Source organism: Anomalospiza imberbis, chromosome 2 (assembly GCF_031753505.1).
Source record: "Anomalospiza imberbis isolate Cuckoo-Finch-1a 21T00152 chromosome 2, ASM3175350v1, whole genome shotgun sequence".
In the NCBI taxonomy this organism is placed as follows: Eukaryota; Metazoa; Chordata; class Aves; order Passeriformes; family Viduidae; genus Anomalospiza; species Anomalospiza imberbis.
In genome coordinates this window covers 57,390,480-57,412,853 of record NC_089682.1, presented here as the reverse complement: position 1 = coordinate 57,412,853, position 22,374 = coordinate 57,390,480, and the positions used below count along the sequence as shown (strand labels likewise).

Below are 22,374 nucleotides of genomic sequence, written 5' to 3'. Positions count from 1 at the left end.
GGTCCAAACTCCCTGCTCAAGCAGGGCCATGCCACAGCTCAGGGCACAGGACTGCGTGCGGACCGACCTTGAATAGCTCCACTGAGGGAGGCTCCACAACCTCCCCGGGCATTCTGTTCCAACGCGCAGTCACTGCACAGGAAAGAAGCTCTTCCTCGTGTTCACTGCAACTTCCTGTGCATCGCTTTCTGCCCGTTGCCGCGAAAACACATGCACAGCCGCGACCCCCCGGCGTTCGTCCCTGCTTTGGCCGCAGGGCCAGCCTTGTACCGCTGCTGTTTCTCAGGACGAGCAGCCCGGGGGTCGCTGCCCCTCAGGTCATTACCTCCTCGTCAGGCGCGGCGCGGGCAGCCCCGCCAAGGCCCCGCTGTTAAGGGCGGGCACGGCACCGCCCCCTTCCTTTGGAGCCGGGGCGCCATTTTGTGCGCACGCACGGTGAGCGCCCGCGCCCCTCCGGGGACGCGGTGGGGACGCGGTGGGACGGGAACACGGAGCGGGGACGCGAGCGTGGAGCGGGGACGCGGCCGGAGAGGTCCTGCTGCCGGCAGGGCGGGCGGGGGGCCGCCGGCTCTGATAGGAGCACCACGGCCTTCCTAGGGCGGAGAGTGGGGGAGCGAGGAGGCCGCGGGTTGCGGGTGGCCGTGCCGGGCGGATTGCGGGGGGCGGGCGGGAAGGGAGCGTGCTGAGGGAGGAAGGGGCCGCCGAGGCCCGCGGCGGGTGCGGGTGCGGAGCAGCAGCGCTGCAGCACGTGGCGGCGGGCCTGGCCACCCTGGCGGGATATCGGGACAGGGAAGGCGGCGCAGGGGTGGCTCCTCGGGGCCGACAACCCCAGGATGGCCGCGTAGGCCTGCGGAGCATGTGAGCCTTGTGTCAGGCGTAATAGTGGCCTGCAAATGTTGTGGTGGAGTTCCTGCCTTATGGATGCCTTGTAAGGAGAGGCTTAGGGAACGGGGCAGAGGTGTCATCGAGGGACATCTCACAGCGAGAGGATGAATCTTGGTGCCTGGCAGGAGCATGCGGAAGGAGCATGAAACAACCACCTGAAGCCCGAAGGAGAAGCTCAGACAGGATATAAGGGGAATAATGTTAATGGCAACAGCCGGGCCTCCAAATATGCTCCCTAGGAAGGCTGTGCAGTAAGGTCTTGAGAGAAAGTAATATAAGGAGCAGCTGAGGTGTCTGGGGAGACCTCATCGATACAGCTATTGCATGAGTGGAAGAGGAGGGGCAGACACTGATCTTTGTGGTGACCAGAGATGGGACCTGAGGAAGTGGCATGAAGATGTGTCAGGGGAGGTTTAAATTTGGGTATCAGGGTTCTTCACCCTGAGGGTGGTTGGGCACTGGAATGGGCTTCCTGGGGAAGCTGGTCACAGCACCAGCTCTAGAGAGTTCAATAATCTTCTGAACAATGCTCTCAGGTACATGCTGTGACTCTTCAGGTGCTCTGCATAGAAGCAAGAGTTGGTCTTGGTGGTCCTTGTGGGTCCCTTCTAATGCTGAATATTCTTTAGTCCTTGATGTGTTTTAAGGCATGACTGGAGAAGGTTCTTGAGTAGCTTGGTTTGATCTCAGTAGACCTTCCTGTAAGCAGGAGTCAAACTGAGTACCTTGCTGGCATCCATTCTGGGTTAAGCTCTGGTCCTATAAGCTCTGATTTCTTTGTATGCCTAAGTGAATACCATTGCTTGAATTGAAGCAGCGTCATTCTGAATAGGTTTAAAGACTCCATTAATCTGAAATACCTGAAAATTCCGTCAACTTTGTAGTGAGTGAACTAGTAGTTCTGAATAATTTGCCTTCATTTTTTACAGTAATCAGCCAAAATGACGAACACAAAGGGAAAGAGGAGGGGGACGCGTTACATGTTCTCGAGGCCCTTCCGCAAGCATGGTGAGTATCCCTTACAGTATCAGCACTGCATTCAGTTACTGACCTGATGGACAGCTGCAGTCCCTGGGGATGGACTGTGAAACAAGGGCCTGTGCCAGAGGATTCTTTTTTTGTCTAAAAACTGTAGAACTATACACAGAGCTCTGAGCTCTTACTGCAAATGCATTGGTATTCTGATTGCTTGACAGTCAGTGCCACAGTGCTAATTCTGTCAGTGCTTGAAAATTAATTTGAAGGTGAGGAAAGTATTTCAGCAGTTACTTAAAACACAGAGGGATTTTTTCCTCTGATCAATAAGCAGTTGCATTTATATAGATAAATTAAATAGTTTAATATCTCTTCAATTTTGGCATTAGGAACACAAATCTAATTTTTCTTTACCTGGGTATTTTAAAAATTTGAAGTCTGTGAAGTGTGTAATTACTGCTTTAAAAAAGCATGGTTTGATTTTTGAGGTATTTAGGAAAATTGTATCAAGTGCATGATATGTGGTCCCCCATCCTTTTTATGCGTGTATGAAATTCTGGGCTTCCTAAATCTCCAAATTTGTATCTCTTGACAGGAGTGGTCCCTCTGGCTACCTATATGCGGATCTACAAGAAGGGTGACATAGTTGATATCAAGGTACTTTCTGCAGTGCTGTGTGACTAAAAGCTGAAGCAGGGTGGTCCTGTGCAGTCTCCAGTTCCTTGGGGTGGACTCTCTTGTTGCTTGGGTCACGTGTGTCAACACAAGTGCCTGCTGCTCACTTAGGGAGCAGTATTGGAGTGACAGTGCTACCGGACCGGTAGTAGCACTTCAGTGTCATATGCTGGTGTATGTGGGGTTTTGTAGATCCATATAATTTGGGTGTGCTTTGTTTTGGTGTGTTCAGCTGAAAAAGGGGAGTGATGTATGCCGTCGCCAGTGTTTGAGTTGGCTACTGGTACAACTTTCATAGGAGCCTCAGCTGTCACTTAGTAGATGTTCTGTTATGAGCCATGATTTGTGGTGGGACAGTTTATAGTTATGTGATTGCAAAGCTATACTAAAACTAGAAATCAAGAAATACATGTGAGGATGCGTCATATATATTAATAAAGGGGATGTAAAGTGAAGCAGCATTTCCCATCACTTGGTATATTTTAGAACTTGTCTTTTAAAGTCAGCTGTACTTCACAACTGAGTTGCAGTGGATGTGAAAGCCTTTCATCTAGGATTCCTGCTTGGTTGAATCCTTTGGTTTCATTTGGGATGCCACATTTCTTGTAGCAGTCACATGGAAGGTGGTGTTTAATTTGCTGGTTTGTTGTTTGACTTGGAGAACGTATTGTTCAGAATTGACGCTACCTCACACACTGGAGCTTGATGATGAATGTCTCTTGTGATTGCTTGCTCTTCCTGTAAGCAAAGTGAGCTATCATTTCACCGACACTGAAAGCTACCAGAACTGACATAACAAAATTTGATAGTCTTCAGATGCAAAATGCATGGTTATATATGCCAACTTTAAGATAAAATGGGAATATTTTAAACTAAATCTCAAATAATTTGAAATTTATACTTTAAATTACTTCTGAAAGAAGAATCCTTGATACTACTTTCCTCCCCCCCCCCCCCTTTTTTTCCCCCTTTTCTGTTTGCTTCTTAACAGGGTATGGGTACTGTTCAAAAAGGCATGCCCCACAAGTGTTATCATGGCAAGACTGGAAGGGTGTATAATGTTACTCAGCACGCCGTGGGAATTATTGTTAACAAGCAAGTTAAGTAAGTAGTAGAAATTCTCTGTACTGAAACTTGGTATTTGAGAAAGTTGAACTGTAATTGCACCCTCCTTTCACTTTACCAGTTAGACAGTTCTTGTCTTGATTGGTCATTCAAGGTGGGTAAAGTGTATTTCCTTTTTATAACCCAAGCAAATGATGCTCATTTGACTTGGATCCTGTCAGAGGAAACATTTTTTGTTTCTCTTACCAGCACCTAAAGTCAAATTACCTAGCAGGGCTTCTCAGCCAGTGTGCTGGTATTGAAGCCCTTTTTAAATACTAGTATGTAGGTGTATCCAGCTGAATTTTGTACAGTTTAGTCAAAAAAAGACAAGTTGAGGTTTTTTGGTTCCAGGAGCTTGACTGCTGTGCATTGGTAATAAAATTGTTTGTATGCTAAGAGACTAAAACTACGTATTCTCCACAATTTTAATTTGAAATTGTCAGTACATTGTTACATATTACATTGTTATATAATAATCAGCTTTTAGTTATATGTAAGTTATATCTGATAGGTATCTGCAGCTGTGTTTTGAGGTATTGCCCTTTAAAGAAAAATGACCTGTAATTGAGGTTATGGAGTTAGTTCTGTAAGGTCTGTAAGTCTTGATTTAATGTGACCTTTTCAAGTGAAGATTAAAAACCGACTACCTTTCTTAGGGGCAAGATTCTGGCAAAGAGAATTAATGTGCGTATAGAGCATATTAAACATTCCAAGAGCAGAGACAGCTTTCTGCAGCGTGTGAAGGAAAACGAAAGGAAGAAAAAGGAAGCAAAAGAAAAAGGCATTTGGGTTCAGCTGAAACGTCAGGTAATGTTTCTGTTGAGGACACAGTCCTTGAGCAGGAGATGACTTAATTCTTGGAGTAGTGGCCTCATGCAGTGTGTCGGCATCCAGGCTGTCTGGGATGTTTGGTGCCTGAGCATTGCTCTGTGCCAGATGAAAATTGTAATTGTAGCTCTGAACAAAGGATTGGGTGCTTCTTGTGTTGTTGCTTGCCTGCAGCAGCAGCTCTGGATGGTTTTAGGGTCAGTAGAGTCCTTGGTTTAGTTGAATTTTTAGTTGCAGCAGGTTCTGTTGTAACCCTTAAAGGAAAGAATTAACAGCCAGACTTCAGAGAAGAGGTAATGGCTATTGCTTCTGGAACTGCAGGATACATCACTCCAGGTTCATTGGGTTGGTGAGCTGCAGAGAGTAGAGCATAGGTTTTTTAATTCAGTAGCAAGAGTCGGGCACACTTTCTGACAGATCATTTTCTTATTGCTACTCCTTGAATCAAATCTGTGAGACTAGGAACGGTAAAATTGCTGTAATGTTTACATAATAAGGTGCTAAGTGGTTGACAAAATGTTATTTTGTGAAAAGTTGCTTTTGAGCTGTAATGTCATGAGTTTTCATTTTTTATTTTTCTGTTTACAGCCTGCTCCACCAAGAGAGGCACACTTTGTGAGAACTAATGGCAAGGATCCAGAGCTGCTGGAGCCAATTCCTTATGAATTCATGGCATAATGTATGTTTAAAAAATAAACTAAAGATATGGTTTTGGACAAGTGTATGTGATTGTGGCTGATTCATTTAGTTGGGTTTGGGGCTTTTTTGTTTGAACAGATGCTTTAGAAACCTTTTATGGAATTTTATTTACTTAGCTTGCATTTACCATGATACTTAGTCATTTAAATAATCTGCAGCTTTTGCTGACGAGTTTTGTCATTTATATAGATGACAAATGCTAGGAACACTGAAATTTGCTAGTGCTTAGTAATGATCATGAGCTATTATGAGGGAACATGGAATGTTTCACCAGCAAACTAAGAACTTGTATCTAGAACTGCTCAGTGCCACTTGAAGGCTTAAATTTTTTTTTTTTTTGGAGGAAAAGAGATAAGGTGCTTCAAATTTAAATTGATGCAAGGTTTTGGCTAAGGGGCCTCATGAATGCTGAGGAATTGTCAAAACCATTTTTAAAAGCAACCTCTAGGGAAATGTCTGTAGGCAAATTTTGGTCTTCCAGCATTGTAACCTGCAAAATAATGTTTACAGCATCTCCATGCCAATAAGCATTCTTACAAAATAGTAGTAGTTCAGAAACAAGGGTTTCATTCCAAAACTGCCAGCCTTTGTTTTGATTTTTAACACTTTAATTGGCTGGCATAGCTACTAAACACTTGTATTTTATACGTTTATTGCATGCCTGTTGAATGTTGCAGTGAATTCCTCTCATCCCAGATTTACTGATGTCTCAGAAATGCCCAGTGCTGCCTGTGCAGTTCTTAAATGGACAAAGACCTTCAGCTGACTGTTTACCAACCAGTGAGCCTTGCTTGAAACAGCATGAAGCTTGCTAGAGACTGCTGAAGAGAATCTGCTTGGTTAGCCTTGAAAACGCAGTCTCAGGCTTGTTTTGTAGCTACAGATAAATAATAGTTTACCTTGAAGTGTCATGTCAGGCATTGCTCAGCTACCTTCAGTAAGTGATGTAAAACTAATGTCTACATGTAGAGAGAGGAGTACTAGATAAGCGAGTGACCTCAAGCTGTTTGTAGGTGTTCACTGTTGAGAGTTACTGAGCAGTGAATTGCAGGGCAGCTTTTAAGTGTGGGAGTAAGGAACAGAGAGATGATGCGGTTTGCTTTTACCTAACTCAATCATGGGTGTTCCCATTCTCATGGAATGTAGGTTTTGGACCTTGAATTCAAAGTCTGTCTTGGGCTGGTATTTAAGGGTGATGGGCTTAGGTTGGATGGGCTGGAATTTCCAAGTTCCAGTGAGCAGATTGCTATGTTTGAAGTTCTCTAAGCTCCCATCTCAGAAGATGCAGCAGGCTGTGTAGGTGGAATGACTTTGGAAGTGACTTGGAGGAGCTTGCCCCTTAGCAGGCTGCTCCATGACAGTAGTGCTGTATTCTGACACTGGAGGTGTTGGACATGGGAGTGTGCCACTGTATCCTGAAGCCCTCACTGTTGCACCGTTACACTTGGCTTTTATGGTCAAGGGGCTTTTCTTGGAGCAGCAAGATTTGTGTGCTTTACCAACCTCTTTGGCTTGTCAGTTTCCACAGCCATTTAAAAGTGGTATTTGCCTTACAAGATAAGCATCATTTTCCACTAGGCTTTGTAGGAATTAAGTGGGAGGCTATTGGATACAAACTGATGATGGCATTTTAAATTTGCTTCTCATGCATGCTTGTCTAGGCTATTCTGGTTCTGTGTTTGGTTAGTACTCATTTGTCAAAATCATGGTGGATTAGCTGTAGCAGCATGATGAAATTATTAGCATCATAAGTGGGGCATAGTTCTAATTTTTTGAACTTATTTTCAACAAATTGGAATAATAAGACTGGACAGCATTACAGTGGTCTTGTTTAAGAGCTGTGCTCCTAGAGACACTGCATTGCAACACTTCAATTTATTTAGAAAAAGTGTTTTTAAGGTCACTATGCCAACGGTAGTTGGTTGTAAATGCATATTTGGAAGCCCTGTGTGGGCTGGGAAGAGAGGCTGAGAAGGCTTTCTTGGTCAGGATTCCCAGAAGTGACTGAAAATGAAGCTGGGTTTGTACAGGGAGGAAGTAACCTTGTTTGTTTGTTTGTTTTTAATGTTTGGAAACAGGACAAATAAACTAAGGTGTAGCCTGTCTGTTGGTTGCACTCAGTGCAGTGGGGGTTTTCATGCTCATCTGAAGTTTGCAGAAACACAGCCCAGACACTTAACAGATCTAGGTACCTGCTGCTGAAGTTTGCTTCTTGTGTGTTTGGCTGCCCTGTTTTTGCACAATCCTGACGAAAGAGGGAGATCTGTGAATTGGGAAAAGCTGAAGAACTGCCTGTTGGAATATCTCCAGTCCCGAGCTGAAACATGAAGCATGTTCCCTACAGGATTTGGAGTCACCAGTTTTGACTTGCCCTGGAAGGGGTTTTACACACTAAGCACATAAGCTGTAACCAGTTCTCTGTAGTCCTGTTCTGAGGCTACTTTACAGCCACAAACCTTTACCACTGGTTCCCTGCCAAAAGCCATGGCAAAATCTGTTGTCTCCTAGAGAAGCAGCAAGGAAGCTGCCTTCTGAATTGTCAGCTTCATCTTTTTTAGCCTGTTGGCAACACCAGGATTTGAGGTTTCCTGAGCACTGTATAGGCAGTGTTAGGCAGGGAAGGTCAGTGAAAAGGCAGGACTGGGAAGGGGGAGGAGGAACCATTGTCAGTACAGAGGCTGCACGGGGTAGGAACATTGCTCCCACCGGCAGCACCCATACAGCTTAGGAACACAGAAAAATAAAAAAAGAAGCTCCAGGTGTTCTTAGGATGTCCTCCATGCCACTGTCACAGGAAAGCCACCTACTCTCCCCAAAAGTACTGCCGTTGAACATTGCCAGAGCTTGGACCAGGGAGATGTGTCAGGCAGCAGTATGGTGTACCTGGCACTGAGCAGTGTTGCTGAGGGAACGGGGATGGTGATGGGCCTTAGGGTTAGTGGCCGTCCACAGAGGGTGGGTGAAAAAGTACAGCCTGGTGCTTCCAAGTGGGGCCTGCAGAGCAGAGAAAGGCCCCTTGGAATAGCCTGGAGCACCACACATCCCAGGGGTCTTTAGTCTGCAGAATGGGGACAGCTGATCTGGGCTCCAACTGCTTCAATTTACTGAGCTGCTCCTGTTGCACCTGGGTAGGTGTTGATGGAGACATAGTCCATCACACCCTAGACATTAAATCCTTCACAGGGTGTCCTACCTGGGCTTAGGAAACGTTATCTTGACCACCCTCATTTGCCCTTTGGGGGTGCTCCCAGCAGCAGGCAAGGCAGCTTGAGTCGTACAGCTGCCCAGAAACAGGCAGCTCCTCAAGGTTTGGGAAGGTTGTTTAATACTGCTTTCCCGGCTCAGTGCCTGGGAATCATCTGCCTGGAACGGACTTGTTTCAGTAGCATTCCTTCAGAGGCACACTGAATGTACTCTGATAGCTCTTTTGTCAAGAAGCGCTTAAAAATAGCTGCTGCTGGCACTGTGAGTGACTGGCCTGACAATAGGAGCAGGTGACAATAACAGGAGCCTCTGGAAACCAAAAGCTTTTAGTGATACAAGAGAAATCTTTCCCAAAAGAAAAGAGCTCTCTGGCATGATGGGGAGTAAAGTAGAAACATTAAGGGCAATACGTTTTTGAAGTTAAAAGAAACCCATCGGTGTTCTTAGGCACTAGAGTAGCACAAATAACCAAGAGTGCTTCTTCCACCATGCTTTTCTGCAGGTACTACTTTAACTGATGTTAATTAGTATTGCCTTAACTCAGCTGCCTGTGTGGGAGCACACAAGGGGCAGTTGGGCTGTCTAAGCAACAACCTGCATCCAGGGCCCAGCAGCTGTCACGGTGGCTCCATACCTCTGTGCCGTGAGATCAGTCCATTCAAGTACCATCCACTATCCTTGTTGTATCCTGCTGGCATGTGCTATCTCCCTGATAAAAATTAAAGCAGCCTCTGAATGGATTATTTGTCTTTTAAGCAATTAAACAGTTGCAAGGCAGTGCCGAGCAGAAGCAGGAGCCAGGGCAATGGTTTGTGGGCACTGAAACATCCACACAGCTGCTTGCAGGTCTGAGGCTCATTTAAGGGCAGCTCGTGGTGGAGCACCATTCTTCTCCAAAACTTTTCTACTTCAAAAACCCAAAGGGCCAAATCTAGACCACTTAGGTTTCAGGGCTGGCTGTTTGATCCACAAGCTGGGTTTTCAACACTGGCTGTAGAGGGATGTGTTCGAGTGTGGGAAACGAAATAGTCTGAGGTAAAATAATAATTTCCTTTCTTTCAAGACTGGAGTCCCTCACTGCAGGGAGGATGGTGCATTTGCCCGTCTGCCTCGGGCGGGGGGATGCCCAGCAGGGAGGGTGCTTGCCCTTTGCTGTGGGACGCAGGTTGCATGGCCTGCCCAGGCTGTCCGCCAGACCCCTGGTGCCTGTGCCCGCCGGGGCCACCCCGCGCCCAGGGAGTGGGGAATGGGGAGAAGAGGCAGGGGTACAACCCGGGTGGGCAAGCGGAGCAGAGAGGGCTGGCCGGCCGCGGGGCGGTGCCGCCGGGGGCGGTGCAGCGGGAGAGGGGCGGCCCCACGGGCGGTGCCGCCGCGGGGCCTTTAAAAGCCGCCGGGGCCGCCCGTTCCGGGCGCTGCCGGCCGAGCCGAGCGGAGCCGTGCGAGCCCTCCGGCTGCCGAGCCGCCTCTCCCATGCGCCTGCCCAGCATGTCCCAGCCCTTCCTGCTGGCGCCCATCGCCGAGTGCCCCCCGGGGCCGCCCGGCGCCCAGGTCCGCCTGGCCGTGCTGGGTGCCCGCGGCGTCGGCAAGAGCGGTGAGTGCGGGGCAGCCCGTCCTCCTCCCCTGCCCGTCCTCCTCCCCTGCCCGCCCGCCCGTCCGTCCGTCCCGCCTAACGCGGCGCTCTGTGTTTCAGCCATGATCGTGCGGTTCCTGACCAAGCGCTTCATCGGCGACTACGAGCCCAACACAGGTGAGCTGAGGCGGGGCGCGGCGGGGACGGGCGCGGCGGGGCCCCGCGTCCCGCGGCTCACGGCTCTCTGCTCCCCAGGCAACCTCTACTCCCGGCTGGTCCATCTGGACGGGGACCACGTTGCCGTACAGATCCAAGACACGCCGGGGTGCATTCAGGTACGGAGATATTTTGGATCAATCGGTTCTCCTCTGCTACCCAAAGGCTCAGCTTTTGAGCCCAAATTTCTTGCGTGCCCAGACTTCGTCTCCTGAGACAGAGCTCAGGCTTCCCTTTGGACCCGTTTGATGGTGCTGTGATACAGCCTTTATATTTTCATGACCCAATGCCGAATCTGTGCTCTCTGTTGTACCGCAGATGCAGGAAGACTGCGTGCAGGTGCTGGACTCCCTGTCCAGATGTGTGAAGTGGGCAGAGGGCTTCCTGCTGGTCTACTCCATCACAGACTACAGCAGCTACCAGTCAGTCCAGCCTCTCTACCAGCACATACGCAAGGTGCACCCTGATGCCAGGACTCCCATCATTATTGTGGGGAACAAAGCAGACCTCCTCCACGCCAGGCAAGTACAGGCAAAAGAGGGACTACAGCTGGCAGATGAACTGGGCAGCCTGTTCTTGGAAATCTCCACCAGTGAGGACTCCCAAGGTGTCTGTGATGTCTTCCAGTATCTTTGCAAGGAGGTCAGTAAACTACAGCATGCCGGCAGCACAGACAGGAGGCGGTCATCCATCATTCCTCGGCCCAAATCTCCCAACATGCAAGATCTAAAGAGACGTTTCAAACAGGCTTTATCTTCCAAAGTCAAGTAAACCTCCCCATGACATCCTCTAGGACTCAATAGAATTTATTTTTGTAAACTAGTTAATAAAAATCTTTATTTTTGTACTAATGCCAGCAGTGTAGAAGTAAGTATGTCAAAGCTTGCAATTTCCTTGCTGTTCTCTCATTTGATTGGTTGGGTTATTAAAAAAACAAAAAAAAAACAGGAAAAAAAGCTGCATAGCAACTATGCAGCTATGCAACCAAATAAACTAAATAGAGGTAGTTGGAAAGGGGACTTTTGCCAGGAGGTTTTGATTCCATTTCTTTTTGGGGGGACTGGGATTTTCTCTGTTAAGCTACTCATATGATTTTCCTTGGAGGCTTCCGTTTCCTGTTTGTAAAATGGGAGTGTTAATGATGTAAATCATTACCTGCCTTTATACAATGCTTGGAAAGTCCTTGGTGGAAAACTTTGTAGGAGATAAAAAAAAAGCTCTATTAAACATGAAAATATAAAAGTATCTGTAAGAATTCTGATTATAACAGAACTGCTTCCTCCATCAAAGCTGCTGTTTTGCCTGCACCTGTAATAGCCTGAATGCTGATAGGCTGTTAGGAATGAGCTCAAATTTCTGATGTGCCTTAGAGATCTGTTCTACAGAATTAATCATTTGAGCCCCAAGCATTTAACAGGAGGGTTGAGTTTCTCCTACAGGTTGCTGTGGAACAAAGTGCTGAGCAATCCACAGCAGAGGAGTGTGGGGGTTGGCTGTTGCTTTCTCTGGAGATGTGTGATAGGAAGGACTGATGCGTAGGACTTTTTCCCTGGACAGAAAATAGCTACATTTAAAAGGAATCACACCTTTATCTTCCCCAGAGTAATTTTGTAGCTATTGGAAACAGGTTTACTCTTACATCACATAAACTCTTAAACATACTAGAAGGGGTTTTATTAACTGTTTGCTGGATGTCTGAGCATGGAATGTAGGTTTTGCCCTTCCAGTATACCTCTGAATTGTGTATGTAAGAAATAAAACTACTCCATGCTGTGTAGAAAGTGTGGAAGTGGATTCATCTGTACAGGGGAAACTCGCTGTCCTCACTCAAGTGCAAGTCCAGTGAGGTTTTATTTTATAAAATATCATAGATAAGTCAAAAGCCAACTTCTTTCCTTGTGTTAGGAAAGGCAGGTAGGTGCTGTGCCTTGCAGTTAGTGGGCAGTCCCTGTTGTTTCTGATCCCTGGGTCTTGAAGCTTCCTGGGCCACCTTCACTCTTTATCTACATCTGAGTCTTCCTGATGGTGGTAATTGAGGAAAGGGGGACTGAGCAAGTTAAAGACAATGCTCTGTGCAGAAGCACCAGAGGCCTGTGTGAGCCCTGGGCAAGGGTGTGGGGTGCCAGCAAGCACTATTGCCCACCCAGGGCTCTGTGCACATCTTCAGTCCAGGCATGTCATCTGTATGTCTCCCCCCTGAAGGCCCTGTGCTGCCCTAGCAAAGGGTACAGGAGAGCTGATACCCAGACCTGCAGGAACAGACTGAGACTGGGACTGCAAGCTGGGTCCAAAACTCTTGGAGCTAATTCATGTCAAAAGCATGGTGACAGCCTGGACAAACCAAAGTACTATTTAAACATGTTAATACAATACTTAACACATGTTAAATATTTCTTCACTCTGAGAGTTGCTCTGGACTCTGGGCTTGAGGGGAGTGGGATAATGGGGTTGGTGGGAATGAGCGTGTCCCTGGTGGACTTGAACTCACCATGTGGACCATGTGTCCATGGGGAAATTTGAAGAGGAATTGAAAAGTCACAAGTGGGATATTTGTGAAGCATTTCACCATCTTGAAACCAGAAAACAAATTATTTCCAAGAGAAAATACCTTTCTGGTAGAGTTTCAGTTGTTTTTTAGCCTGCAGCTTTTTTCTTTGGAAATTATTTCCTACTCATGTATCCAGTACAGAGTTTCACCAAGTAGTTGCTAAAGATATTTGGTGCACACATGGTACAAAACATGCTAAAGGGGCAGGTAATGTTATTGGAACAAGGCTGCATCCCACCATGGTCCTCAATGGCCAGGTGAAAAATCACATTAGGCGTTGACTTAGGCCCCTCCCGCTGCCCCTGGCAAAGCAAGGGCTTGGGTCCCCACTCAGGTACAGGGGAAGAGTTTGTGCAGGACCCAGTGAGCAATCGAGGGGCAGGGATGGGCAGGAACAGGGGGATAAATGCAGTAATTTTCCCCATCTCACTCTCATGGGAAAAAGCTAGAGATGGCCCTTGCTACATAGGCACCCATGCTCAGGTCAAAGGTGCAAAACCTCCTGTCTCTACCCCATGCTTCTCATGCTGCTGGGCTGCTTCAGCCACATGTCAGGAGCAGGATGAGCCCCTCAGACATGTAATGGGGAGTCTGGATGATTAGAGCATGCCAATGGCAGGGGCGGAGGGCTGCTCTGATATGCCTCCAACTAAAGGCAACAGTTGCTTTGACCCACTCTGGGTAACACTTTTGGGTAGAGGTACATACATTAGGCATTTATGCTGTTTGTCTGAACTTCCCCTGGCTGGCACAGATCTACTCTCACCCAGAAGTTTCCAACCCTGAGCTGACAGGTGAAGCACAGGAAGAGCCTGCTGGCTCCCAACACATTTTACCCCAGCATTTTCTTTTGTCCTGAGTGAGCAAAGAGGGGCACTCCAGGGCAGGGAGGGCAAAGCATCTCACAACTACTAGCAGAGCAGCTCCAAAGCCATGTTTCTCCTGGGCCATGGCAATTTATGCCTTCCCTACTGAATACTTGCCATCCCCAGTCTCTAAGCCCTTCACAAAGGGGGCAGGGTGGCTTCAGGAGGGTAAGTGGTGCATAGCCTAGCCTTTTCTCCTTGATCAGAGGAAAATATGCATCTGCCTCTTTCCTCCCACCACCTCCGCTACGAACAGAATCACAGCAATTTTCCCTGACAAGATGTGGATGAGTGGGTTTTCAGAAGCAGGGATGTGTGCAGCGTCACACACTATTATGGCTGCTACTACCTCAGCATCTCCCCACTGTTGGACTATTATGTCTACTTATCTCCAAGCTCTGAAATCACCCAGTAATGCATTAAGGCTTCATGAATTTTAAAATAGCATCTGCCATCAACCTGTTCTGTGCACTTCAACTCAGGAGCAGCACATCCCTAGACAGAGATAGGGGTGTTTTCTTCAAAAAACTTTATGGATGTCCCCTTTATTTTCTGCCCCACTTGAGCACCTGGACCCAGGCTGCTTCCTCACTGTCTCTTGATGGGGGCTTGCCTCTCAGCACAGGAAATGGTCAATGCTGCAGCTTCATGCTGTGTTCTGTGGTTTGTTTGTATGAAGGACTGTGGACAAGGCAGACTGTGAACAAGGACTGTGTTCATACCATGGGCAAGAGTTGGGTTCAAGCTTCAGACAGGGAACAAAAAGGAGATATGGATGGATGGATGGATGGATGGATGGATGGATGGATGGATGGATGGATGGATGACTGGAAACAAATCTGGATCCCATGCATGGATCTCCTGTAAAATTATTTTATTCCTGTGGGACTTCATTAGCTTTTGGTGAATGGAAGGTTCGAATAGATTCCAAATAAAGTCCTTTAGGCAAAGGTGACCTTTTATGGCACTTGCACTTGGCACATGACCACTGGTGATTCACATTAATATGGCAGCAGGATCTCTTCAGTTTCTCCTGAAGTGAGGATCCAAAGTCCATTGTCCTTCTAGGAGCAATATCTTTGAGGGTGACGCTGGTTTTGTGTTACTGCACTAAACTGTAGGCAACACTCCAAAGAGTTGTGGCATCCCTTCAGTGACATCCCTGTAGACCTTGTTATGAGTAGAGCATGGCTCAACAGCAGCTCAGATTGGATTTGGGGTAATTAATGACAATTCAGGGACAATTCAATAGGGAAATTCAGATTTCCCTATTGGTTCTCAGGCTTGCTCTTCCACCACTCTCCTCATTTCACCTATCTAAAAAGAAGGAGAAAACAAAGGCTTTTTATTGAAAATGGTTTTGAGGGAATTGGTTAATGAAAAAGTTTTACTACATTCAATGCTTGATGCTTTTAACTGAAAGAATAATAAATGTATATTGTGACTCGTTATGCCAGTGTATACTGTGGGGCATAATCAGCTATATACTATCTTCCTACACTACCAAAAGAAAAATTAGCATATAGAGATTGAGCTTTCATTTCAGTGCCCTGTGATACTTGATTTACAACTGAAAAGCTATGTAGTGAATTTTGCATAATGATTATAGAAGTTCATAGATGTCATAGCTGATGTTTTGAAAAATGCACTTGGTTGTTTGCCATCCACGTTTTTCCTTTGTGACAGAAAATAACCAGCCCTAGGAGCAATCCTCACCAGGGACCCTCACGGTGTGAGCTTCTGTATAGAGGTGGCTGCTTCAGTCCCATGCTCTGCCCTTTGGGCTTTGCTGGGCAAGTCTTTGGGCAGAGGTACCCATGTACCCAAACTTGTGGGGTCATGGTTCAGCAACTCTATTTTGCTCCTGACCCGTGCACAATATTTCCATTAAAATGTATCTGTCCAGGAAATTGCACAATGTTATTTGTCAGCCTGCATTACTGGGAAGCAGTAATTAATTCTTAAAGCTGGAATATTTATCTTCTAAGGTATTTGGCTCTTTCCACATTACTAAAAATATCCTCTTCTCAGGTTTCAAATGGTCCTTGTAACATTTCCTAGTAATTTTATTCCTTGGGATGATTAAGCCAATATCAACAAATATTGTTTCTGGGAGCAGCTCAGAGCAGCGGGGACTACACTCTCCCTCAGCTGAGGCAATGAGGTGAATTACAGACTCCTGTCCTGCAGCTGGTACTTCCTTCCACTCCTGCAAACAAATCCTCGAGCCAGAAAAGTAATGTACTTTTTGTCTGGGGCTTAGAGCCTGAACCCTTCCATGAGCCTTTAAGAGCTTGGTGCTTTGAGCTGAACCACTCTCAGCAAGCAGACCTCCCAATGCTACCATTTATTTTTGGTATTAGAAGTCCAAATGTCTCTTTCAACCCTAGAAGACAGATCTGGCAGAAGCCTGAGGAGTGCAGAGAACATGAGGAAACCATAGCGACGGCAGCGTGGTATTGGCAGCCCCTCAGGATCTGAAGCAGATAAGGAGGTGTTGCCTTCCTGTAGCGAAACAGCAGGCAATAAATATGGATGTGATTAGGCTGATTTGGTTGAAAACTCATTGGTTGCACTCAGATGCTGAGAAAGAAAAGGCCTGGCTGTCACCCCAGCGTGCCCAGGGCCAGCGAGGAGGGCAGCTGCCCCCCAGCCCCCAGGAGTTTGCCCTGGGTCCTGCCCGTGCCTGGGGAGCCTGCCCTCACCTCAACTGAGACTCCTCAGCAGCTTCTGAGTAAAGCATGCACTACAGCCCACAGAAAGGGAATATGCCTGAGATACATCATTTTTCTCCTCCACATGGAGAAACCACCCTGCATCGTGGGGGCGCCTTGGTCTGTGCTCCCCAACAATGAGGAGATAAGTCCACAGTCCAGACTTACAGTATTTTTTCATTCTTCACCATCTCTGAGCCTTTGAACTGAGCTGGGGAAGAGCTGGCCTGGGCTTTAGACATGAAGTAACCACTCCATCAGTACAGACAGAAAGAGCATTTGAAGATTTCGTATCAAAATTATGATTTTTTTTACCCTTTCTCTAATGCCTCATGTCTCAGATAGCGTATAGAGGCTAAACCAGAGAGCTCTGCTTGGGTTTATTGCTTTCTTCAAGGTGCCCAGTATCCCACTCAAGTGGCAATGTCCCTGCAGATTAACGATACTTAAACACAGCATTAGTTAAGAAGGAATTTTTACATCTGCCCAAGTGCTGCTCACATATGGCCAATTAAAAAGCCTCCTAATGGGCTGGTTTGTGGCTGTTGCACAACAAGGCTTTGGCTGTTATTACAATGTGCAGATGAGCTACAGCACCTGCTCTGTGCTAGGGGCTTCCCATCCCTCAGCCACACAGCAGGGGGAAAGATGTTGTATTATTATAAGGAAGGCCTTGGGAAAGCACTGGTGCTTCTGCAGTGAGTTGTCGGATGCAGGTGGGCTCCATTTCCTTCAAACAGGTACCAAAAAGTGATTTGCTATTAAAAAATGTTTATGAAAATGTCATATCTGGATGCTCATCTTTTTTTCAGCACATAGCAAATGGATGCAGATGGAGTGTGACTTCTGGTGACCCTTCAGTATTTAAACAGGAAGATGCAAACATAAGGGTTAGCCTGAGTCTCATGTGCCTTTCTCATGCCAATGATCCTGCTGTAGAAGAGCCTATCTAGAATTAAGGGTTATAGGCAGGAGGCAGAGGTCAGTGCTAATTCAGGCTCTTACCTTGAAGATAAAATATGCATCTGGTTGTTGAGGTGACTCCTAATTTTAGCTCTGGTGTTGAATAATGGAATAGCATTAGTAGTCTGATGTAAATCTGTCCATATTCCTTATGCAAAATTACCACCTTGCTAGTGAAACAGGCTTCTTTGATTTTGCCTGGATGCTGAAGAACAGTGCACAATAAATATGCATTCAATTAGCTTAATGTGAGTGAACGAAGATGTATTGCCTAATATAGCTGCAATTCCAAGAACTGATGCATCAAATGCAATGAACTGTTTTCCCAGGCTTTTGATTGTTTCAGGAATTTCTGATCAAGCTTGCTTACAAGGCATTATAATCTGTTTGTCTGTGTTAATGAGACCTTCAAATATGAAGCTGCTAAAATAAAAGAAAGACATTAAGCAGAACTGAGTTATTTTAACCAGGCTGGTGAGCTGTCTTGCTGGCTGCATTGTCCTTTTGCATAGTGAAGGAAAAACACAAGAGGAAACTGGGAATTTCAGGGGTCCACCCTCATGTGGACAGAACAGAGCAGAGGTAAGGAGACGTCAGTTCTGCTTCCAGCCACACCACCCAGGCACATGCCTGTGTGTTGTACAATGGGAGCTGGTAATTATAAAAGCTTCTTGCTTACCTGGAGGCAACAGAATGAGCTCCTCACACTGCTTGTGCCCTTCTTGATCTTCAGCATCCTCCCAGTAGGGAGCTGAGCTGGCAAACACGACTTAGACACTGGGGAAGTTCCTCCTGGCAACTGCCTGAAAGTCTCCACAGTTGTGCCTATGCTTCCAGCTCAAAGAGAGCTGGAGACTGAATCCCAGTCCTGACATCCAGTGGACTGGTCCATACCCACTCTGCTTAAAGCTGATTGCCCCTAGATTAGGATGGTCTACATGAAATAATATTCAGTCTTGGGACTCTTCTGGGCCCTCTGGGATAGTCAGGTCATTAATGATATTTTTTACCCTTTTTTTCTTTCCCCCTGCAGTTCAAAATACCCCAAATTATTTGAGAGCTGTGTTTGAGCCCGTAAGAGTGGTATTTTTAGCAGGCAAAACAGGCTTTGTGTTTTTAATGAGGCTCACGGAGGCATTTTAGAGTGCAATGCCCAATAGGGTCCTGTTAAAGGCAGTGTGGGCAGGACCTAGCACCACCCCATCCATGCTCTTTTGTGAGACAACTTGCAGGAATGAGTTGTTCCCAGGGCAGTGCTTGGAGGGAGCTATCTGAGGCCACTCACAGAAGAGATAGGCAGTGTCAGCTGGAGTAGGTGGGCAGAATTCCACCACAGGGGTCCACTCCTTCAGGCCCCTGACGAGAAAAACCCGTTCACCTCAGTGAAGATCAGGATTTTTTTCTATAGCTTGCCACTAATGTAGAGAGTTTGCTTCCATTATCTTTGTCATTCCTCTTCATGCAGATTCAGGCTGATTTTAGACCTCTCCTAAGCCACTTCTTTGCCAGACTACCCAAATCCATGTCCCTCAGCATCTCTTTGTGGCTCATGTGGTCTAGGCCACTGACCATCCTGTGGAGTACCCCCAGTTTCTCAATGAACTACTGAACTGCTGTCCCTAAATGGGACAACACTTCTGGGGCAGATTTACTAGCACTGAGTAGAAAGGGAGCAATAACTACCCTTCAATTATGCTGAAGTCTCATAGCAAAGCCCAGGTCCTTCCCTGCATGGCTGTTGTGTAGGCAAAAGGATGCCATCCTACACCAAAGCAAAGGGTTTGCACTGCTGTCGTTAAACTCCATGGGATTTCTATTGTCACACATCCCAAGTTTCTCAAGGTCTCTCTGGACTGCCTCTGCCAGCTCTGCCAAAAGGAGATGGCTGTCATTACTTCTAATCTATTACCATCTGTATATGTGCTGAAAGTGCCCTCTGTGTCATCAGCCTGGTGACTGATGAAAATATTGAACAATATCAACTCCTGTGTCATTCCCTGGGGTCCTCTGTTCATTACTGGCTGCCAGATGGCCCATCACAACATTGATTATTATTCTTTGACCTAATGGTCCAGCTAATTTTTGATCCAGCTAATTTTCAATCCATCTAACAATTTGTTCATCCAATTCATGTTTGCTCAGGTTTTGCATGAAAATGCTGCAGGAAGATTTCCAGCTATCAGAGCTGTTTCTGATCACTGGACAACAGCCATTCTGATTAATGAACAACAGCCATCAGGTCACATCAGCACCCTCAGCTGAATCCCACCTGCTCACCTGAATCCCAATATTTACAGCTTCTCAAGGCAGACCTTCATCTGCTCCTCCTCTTATTCATTGTTCCCCTTCTTGTCAAATCATGCTGGATCTGTAAGGTGTGGGAGTAAGCCTTGCCAATGAAATGTATGCAAAAAAAAAAAGCACTAAATGCTTTGGTCTTTTTGCTTATCATCTTGTCGGTGGCTTGGCTCACACATTTGTTGACTCACTCAAAATTTCTCCACATTTGCTTTTGCTGCTAGGACACGTGTAGCATCCATCCTTCATGTTTCTTCTTGTACCATGCAGTCTGAGGTCCAGCCAAGATTTGTCCTTTCTGATATCATCCCAGAGTGAATGATCAATGCTTACAGGCTCCTTTCGGTTGCCTGCCTATGCTTCCAGTTGTTGTTATCTCTTATTTTGCATGTCAGTTAAGTGAGAAGACACTTGCTGAGACAAAATGCTGCACAAGGGAATAGCTTGCTCCTAAGCTGTCATTTTCATACTCCCTGGGCCACTGTTGCTCTTCTCTGATCTTCCAGGCCTTCAGCTGGATTTAGGATGTCAGGTGACAGGCGTTCCCCCTTGGCATCCCACCTCCAGACTGCAATCCCCCATGTGTTTGCACTTTGGGTCCATGGCATAAGCTCGGATCTCACCTAATTTCTGAGAAGCACAGGCTTAGTCCTGAGGAGCCCTCCTGCCTTCAGGCATTTCGACAGTTCAGCTCTATCTCCGTGGGACTCGTCTTGTCTCCTTCATGTCAGCTGTAGAGAAGACAGCAAATAATGGATATAAGCTGCAGCACAGGGATTTAGGCCAGAAATTTGAACATAATTTTAAGAGTCTGGGCAGTTAGGTCTGGAAAAGGAGCACATCAATCCCATACAATCTCACCCTTCAGAATTTTTTAAGAAGGAAGTGGAAGGCAGTGGAGTTAGGTACTCCTGCACTGGGTCTGGAAAAGCTGGATGAATTCCTAAGCCCTGCTCAGCCCCAGTTTTTGGTTATCTCTTCCATGTACCATCTTGCTTTGTTCAGCTGTGAGTCTCTGCCCATTTCAGCTCCTTTCTCCACATGACCAGGTCCTCAAGGGCTTTCTCTGACCCTCCCATTTTCTGGTCTAGAAAAATGCATTTCATTCCTTCACTATCAGGAGCTCCATCTCTTCATGGTTTGGAAAACAGTGGAGCCATGCTAGTTGGTGCCTGTGAGCACACAAGCTCCCTGGGGAAAATCGCTGTTATCCTCCCCTGGAGAATGGGGCTGAAAGCTGCCCACTCACCCATCAGCTCCTTCTTGGAGGACCCAGAGAAATGCAGGGAATGTGCACTGCTGATCTTGAAAGGGAGCTGGAAATATAAACCAGAACAAGTCTCCCTGCTGCATGGCTCCCCACCACCAGCACTGGGAATACTACTGGCTGAGATGGAACTGGGAACGTCCCTTGGTCTGTTGGAGCAGCTCCCATCTAGCAGGGAACCCGTGCTCTCAAGCATGACTGTCAGCAGTGGCTTGAATCTAGCCAGGGAGCATTTTAGATTATTTAATTTAGAGAATCACTCAGCAAATACCACCAGAAATCTGGTATAATTGTCATAATTTCCACTCTCAGCAGTAATAAGTTTTGTCCTCCCCATGTCAAAAAGCAACACAGCTCTGCCCTGTGGCCATGTGGTGAGGACACTTTCTCCATCTCCAGCTCAGCAGCATGCCATGGCAAGGTTGCACCACCTCATCAGTTGCCATCAAGTGTGGAATGCGGGGCTCTGTACTCACTGCAGAGGAAAGCCCTGGTGCTCAGGGTGCAGCTTTGCTCCCCAGGGGAGGCCCCAAGGGCTACAACCCCTGCAAGGGCAGGAGCTGCTTCTGCCTGTGCTGCCCACCCTTGTCTTCACCAAAAACTTCAGCCAAACCTGGGCTGAAGCTTTTCACATCAGCATGTGCATTTCCAGAAAAGAACAGCGAGATCTAATCACATCCACTCTTCCCCAGGCCTCCTGCAGGTCAGGTTTACCCCACGGGAGCCACAGTTAAGGGCATTCACAGACATCCCAAGTCACAAATCTCTGCCCCAGTTAGCTAAAACAAGATGTTATAAAAGCAAAACCACCCCAAACTTCTGCATTACCTAACGAAAATCAGCCTATTCTTTGATGAGCTTGTGCAATGTGCAGTTTCACTGCTCTCCAAAAGTAGTTTATAACCCATCGATGTTCACTGCTCTGTTTTAGTTCCCAGTGAACACTTGGAAATTGCTGCAAAACTGCAAGCAAGGTGGGATGTAGTTCTGGTGTTTGCACACTGCAAAGGGTGGGAATAAGGAAGATGATGTCTGTTTTTGGGGGCAAGTATTGTACATATAACAGTGTGAATTCAAGCAGTACAACAAAATTGCTGTAATAGTTTATACTATTTAAACAACATTTGCAATGGGGAAGCCTCAGAAGGCCTCTTGAAGATTGTCAATACCAATTTTAGTCCTAAGGGCACTTTGTGGCATCAAAGGCCATAATGAAAGATTTCCCAAAGCAAATGGAAACTTGGAAGACTTTTGTATCTTGCATTTTTCTTCTATTTCTAATGTTCCTTTTCTTCTCCTGAAAAACTCTATATACAAGCAGGTAGTCTGACAGAAGATTTTATTACTAACAACTACAGAGAGCGACTCCTGTCTGAAAAACAAAGATAGATTCATGTAGTCTTTGCTGCTGCTCTCAAGAAAATGTCACTTTCCTCACCAGAAAGCAAAGGCTGGCTAGATTTTCTTACCAATTTTTCTAAATTATTTCTAATGTTATAAATTTTTGCTTTCACAGCCTGAGTCCTGTGGTGTGACTTTTACTTTAAAATCCTTGTCTC

The 22,374-nt window shown here is 46.5% G+C and overlaps 2 protein-coding genes and 2 non-coding genes across 4 annotated transcripts; all 4 read left to right on the top strand.

Moving 5' to 3' along the window:
• The first annotated feature begins 356 nt into the window (after window positions 1–356).
• On the top strand, window positions 357–5,189 carry RPL21 (ribosomal protein L21). Its single transcript, XM_068181244.1, has 6 exons — window positions 357–435; window positions 1,815–1,893; window positions 2,456–2,517; window positions 3,527–3,639; window positions 4,299–4,449; window positions 5,059–5,189. Exons 2-6 carry the CDS (start codon window positions 1,827–1,829, stop codon window positions 5,146–5,148), a joined length of 483 nt encoding a protein of 160 aa, XP_068037345.1. The 5' UTR covers window positions 357–435; window positions 1,815–1,826; the 3' UTR covers window positions 5,149–5,189.
• On the top strand, window positions 3,235–3,315 carry LOC137469815 (small nucleolar RNA SNORD102). The gene has a single exon (XR_010996694.1). It is a non-coding gene; the product is annotated as a small nucleolar RNA SNORD102 (small nucleolar RNA).
• On the top strand, window positions 3,700–3,832 carry LOC137469829 (small nucleolar RNA SNORA27). The gene has a single exon (XR_010996708.1). It is a non-coding gene; the product is annotated as a small nucleolar RNA SNORA27 (small nucleolar RNA).
• Window positions 5,190–9,791: 4,602 nt separating the features above from the next.
• RASL11A (RAS like family 11 member A) lies at window positions 9,792–11,115 on the top strand. Its single transcript, XM_068181243.1, has 4 exons — window positions 9,792–9,964; window positions 10,064–10,120; window positions 10,199–10,278; window positions 10,478–11,115. The coding sequence occupies exons 1-4, from the start codon at window positions 9,844–9,846 to the stop codon at window positions 10,928–10,930; spliced, it is 711 nt and encodes a 236-aa protein (XP_068037344.1). The 5' UTR covers window positions 9,792–9,843; the 3' UTR covers window positions 10,931–11,115.
• Window positions 11,116–22,374: the final 11,259 nt, after the last annotated feature.

What these genes read in the sequence shown, in the direction of transcription:
- RPL21 (XM_068181244.1), top strand. Translation starts at nt 1,827, where the DNA reads ATGACGAACACAAAGGGAAAGAGGAGGGGGACGCGTTACATGTTCTCG. An exon ending in GAGGCCCTTCCGCAAGCATG is followed by an intron (nt 1,894 to 2,455) that starts GTGAGTATCCCT and finishes ATCTCTTGACAG; the next exon opens with GAGTGGTCCCTCTGGCTACC. An exon ending in GGGTTCAGCTGAAACGTCAG is followed by an intron (nt 4,450 to 5,058) that starts GTAATGTTTCTG and finishes TTCTGTTTACAG; the next exon opens with CCTGCTCCACCAAGAGAGGC.
- RASL11A (XM_068181243.1), top strand. Translation starts at nt 9,844, where the DNA reads ATGCGCCTGCCCAGCATGTCCCAGCCCTTCCTGCTGGCGCCCATCGCC. An exon ending in CCGCGGCGTCGGCAAGAGCG is followed by an intron (nt 9,965 to 10,063) that starts GTGAGTGCGGGG and finishes TCTGTGTTTCAG; the next exon opens with CCATGATCGTGCGGTTCCTG. An exon ending in CGACTACGAGCCCAACACAG is followed by an intron (nt 10,121 to 10,198) that starts GTGAGCTGAGGC and finishes TCTGCTCCCCAG; the next exon opens with GCAACCTCTACTCCCGGCTG.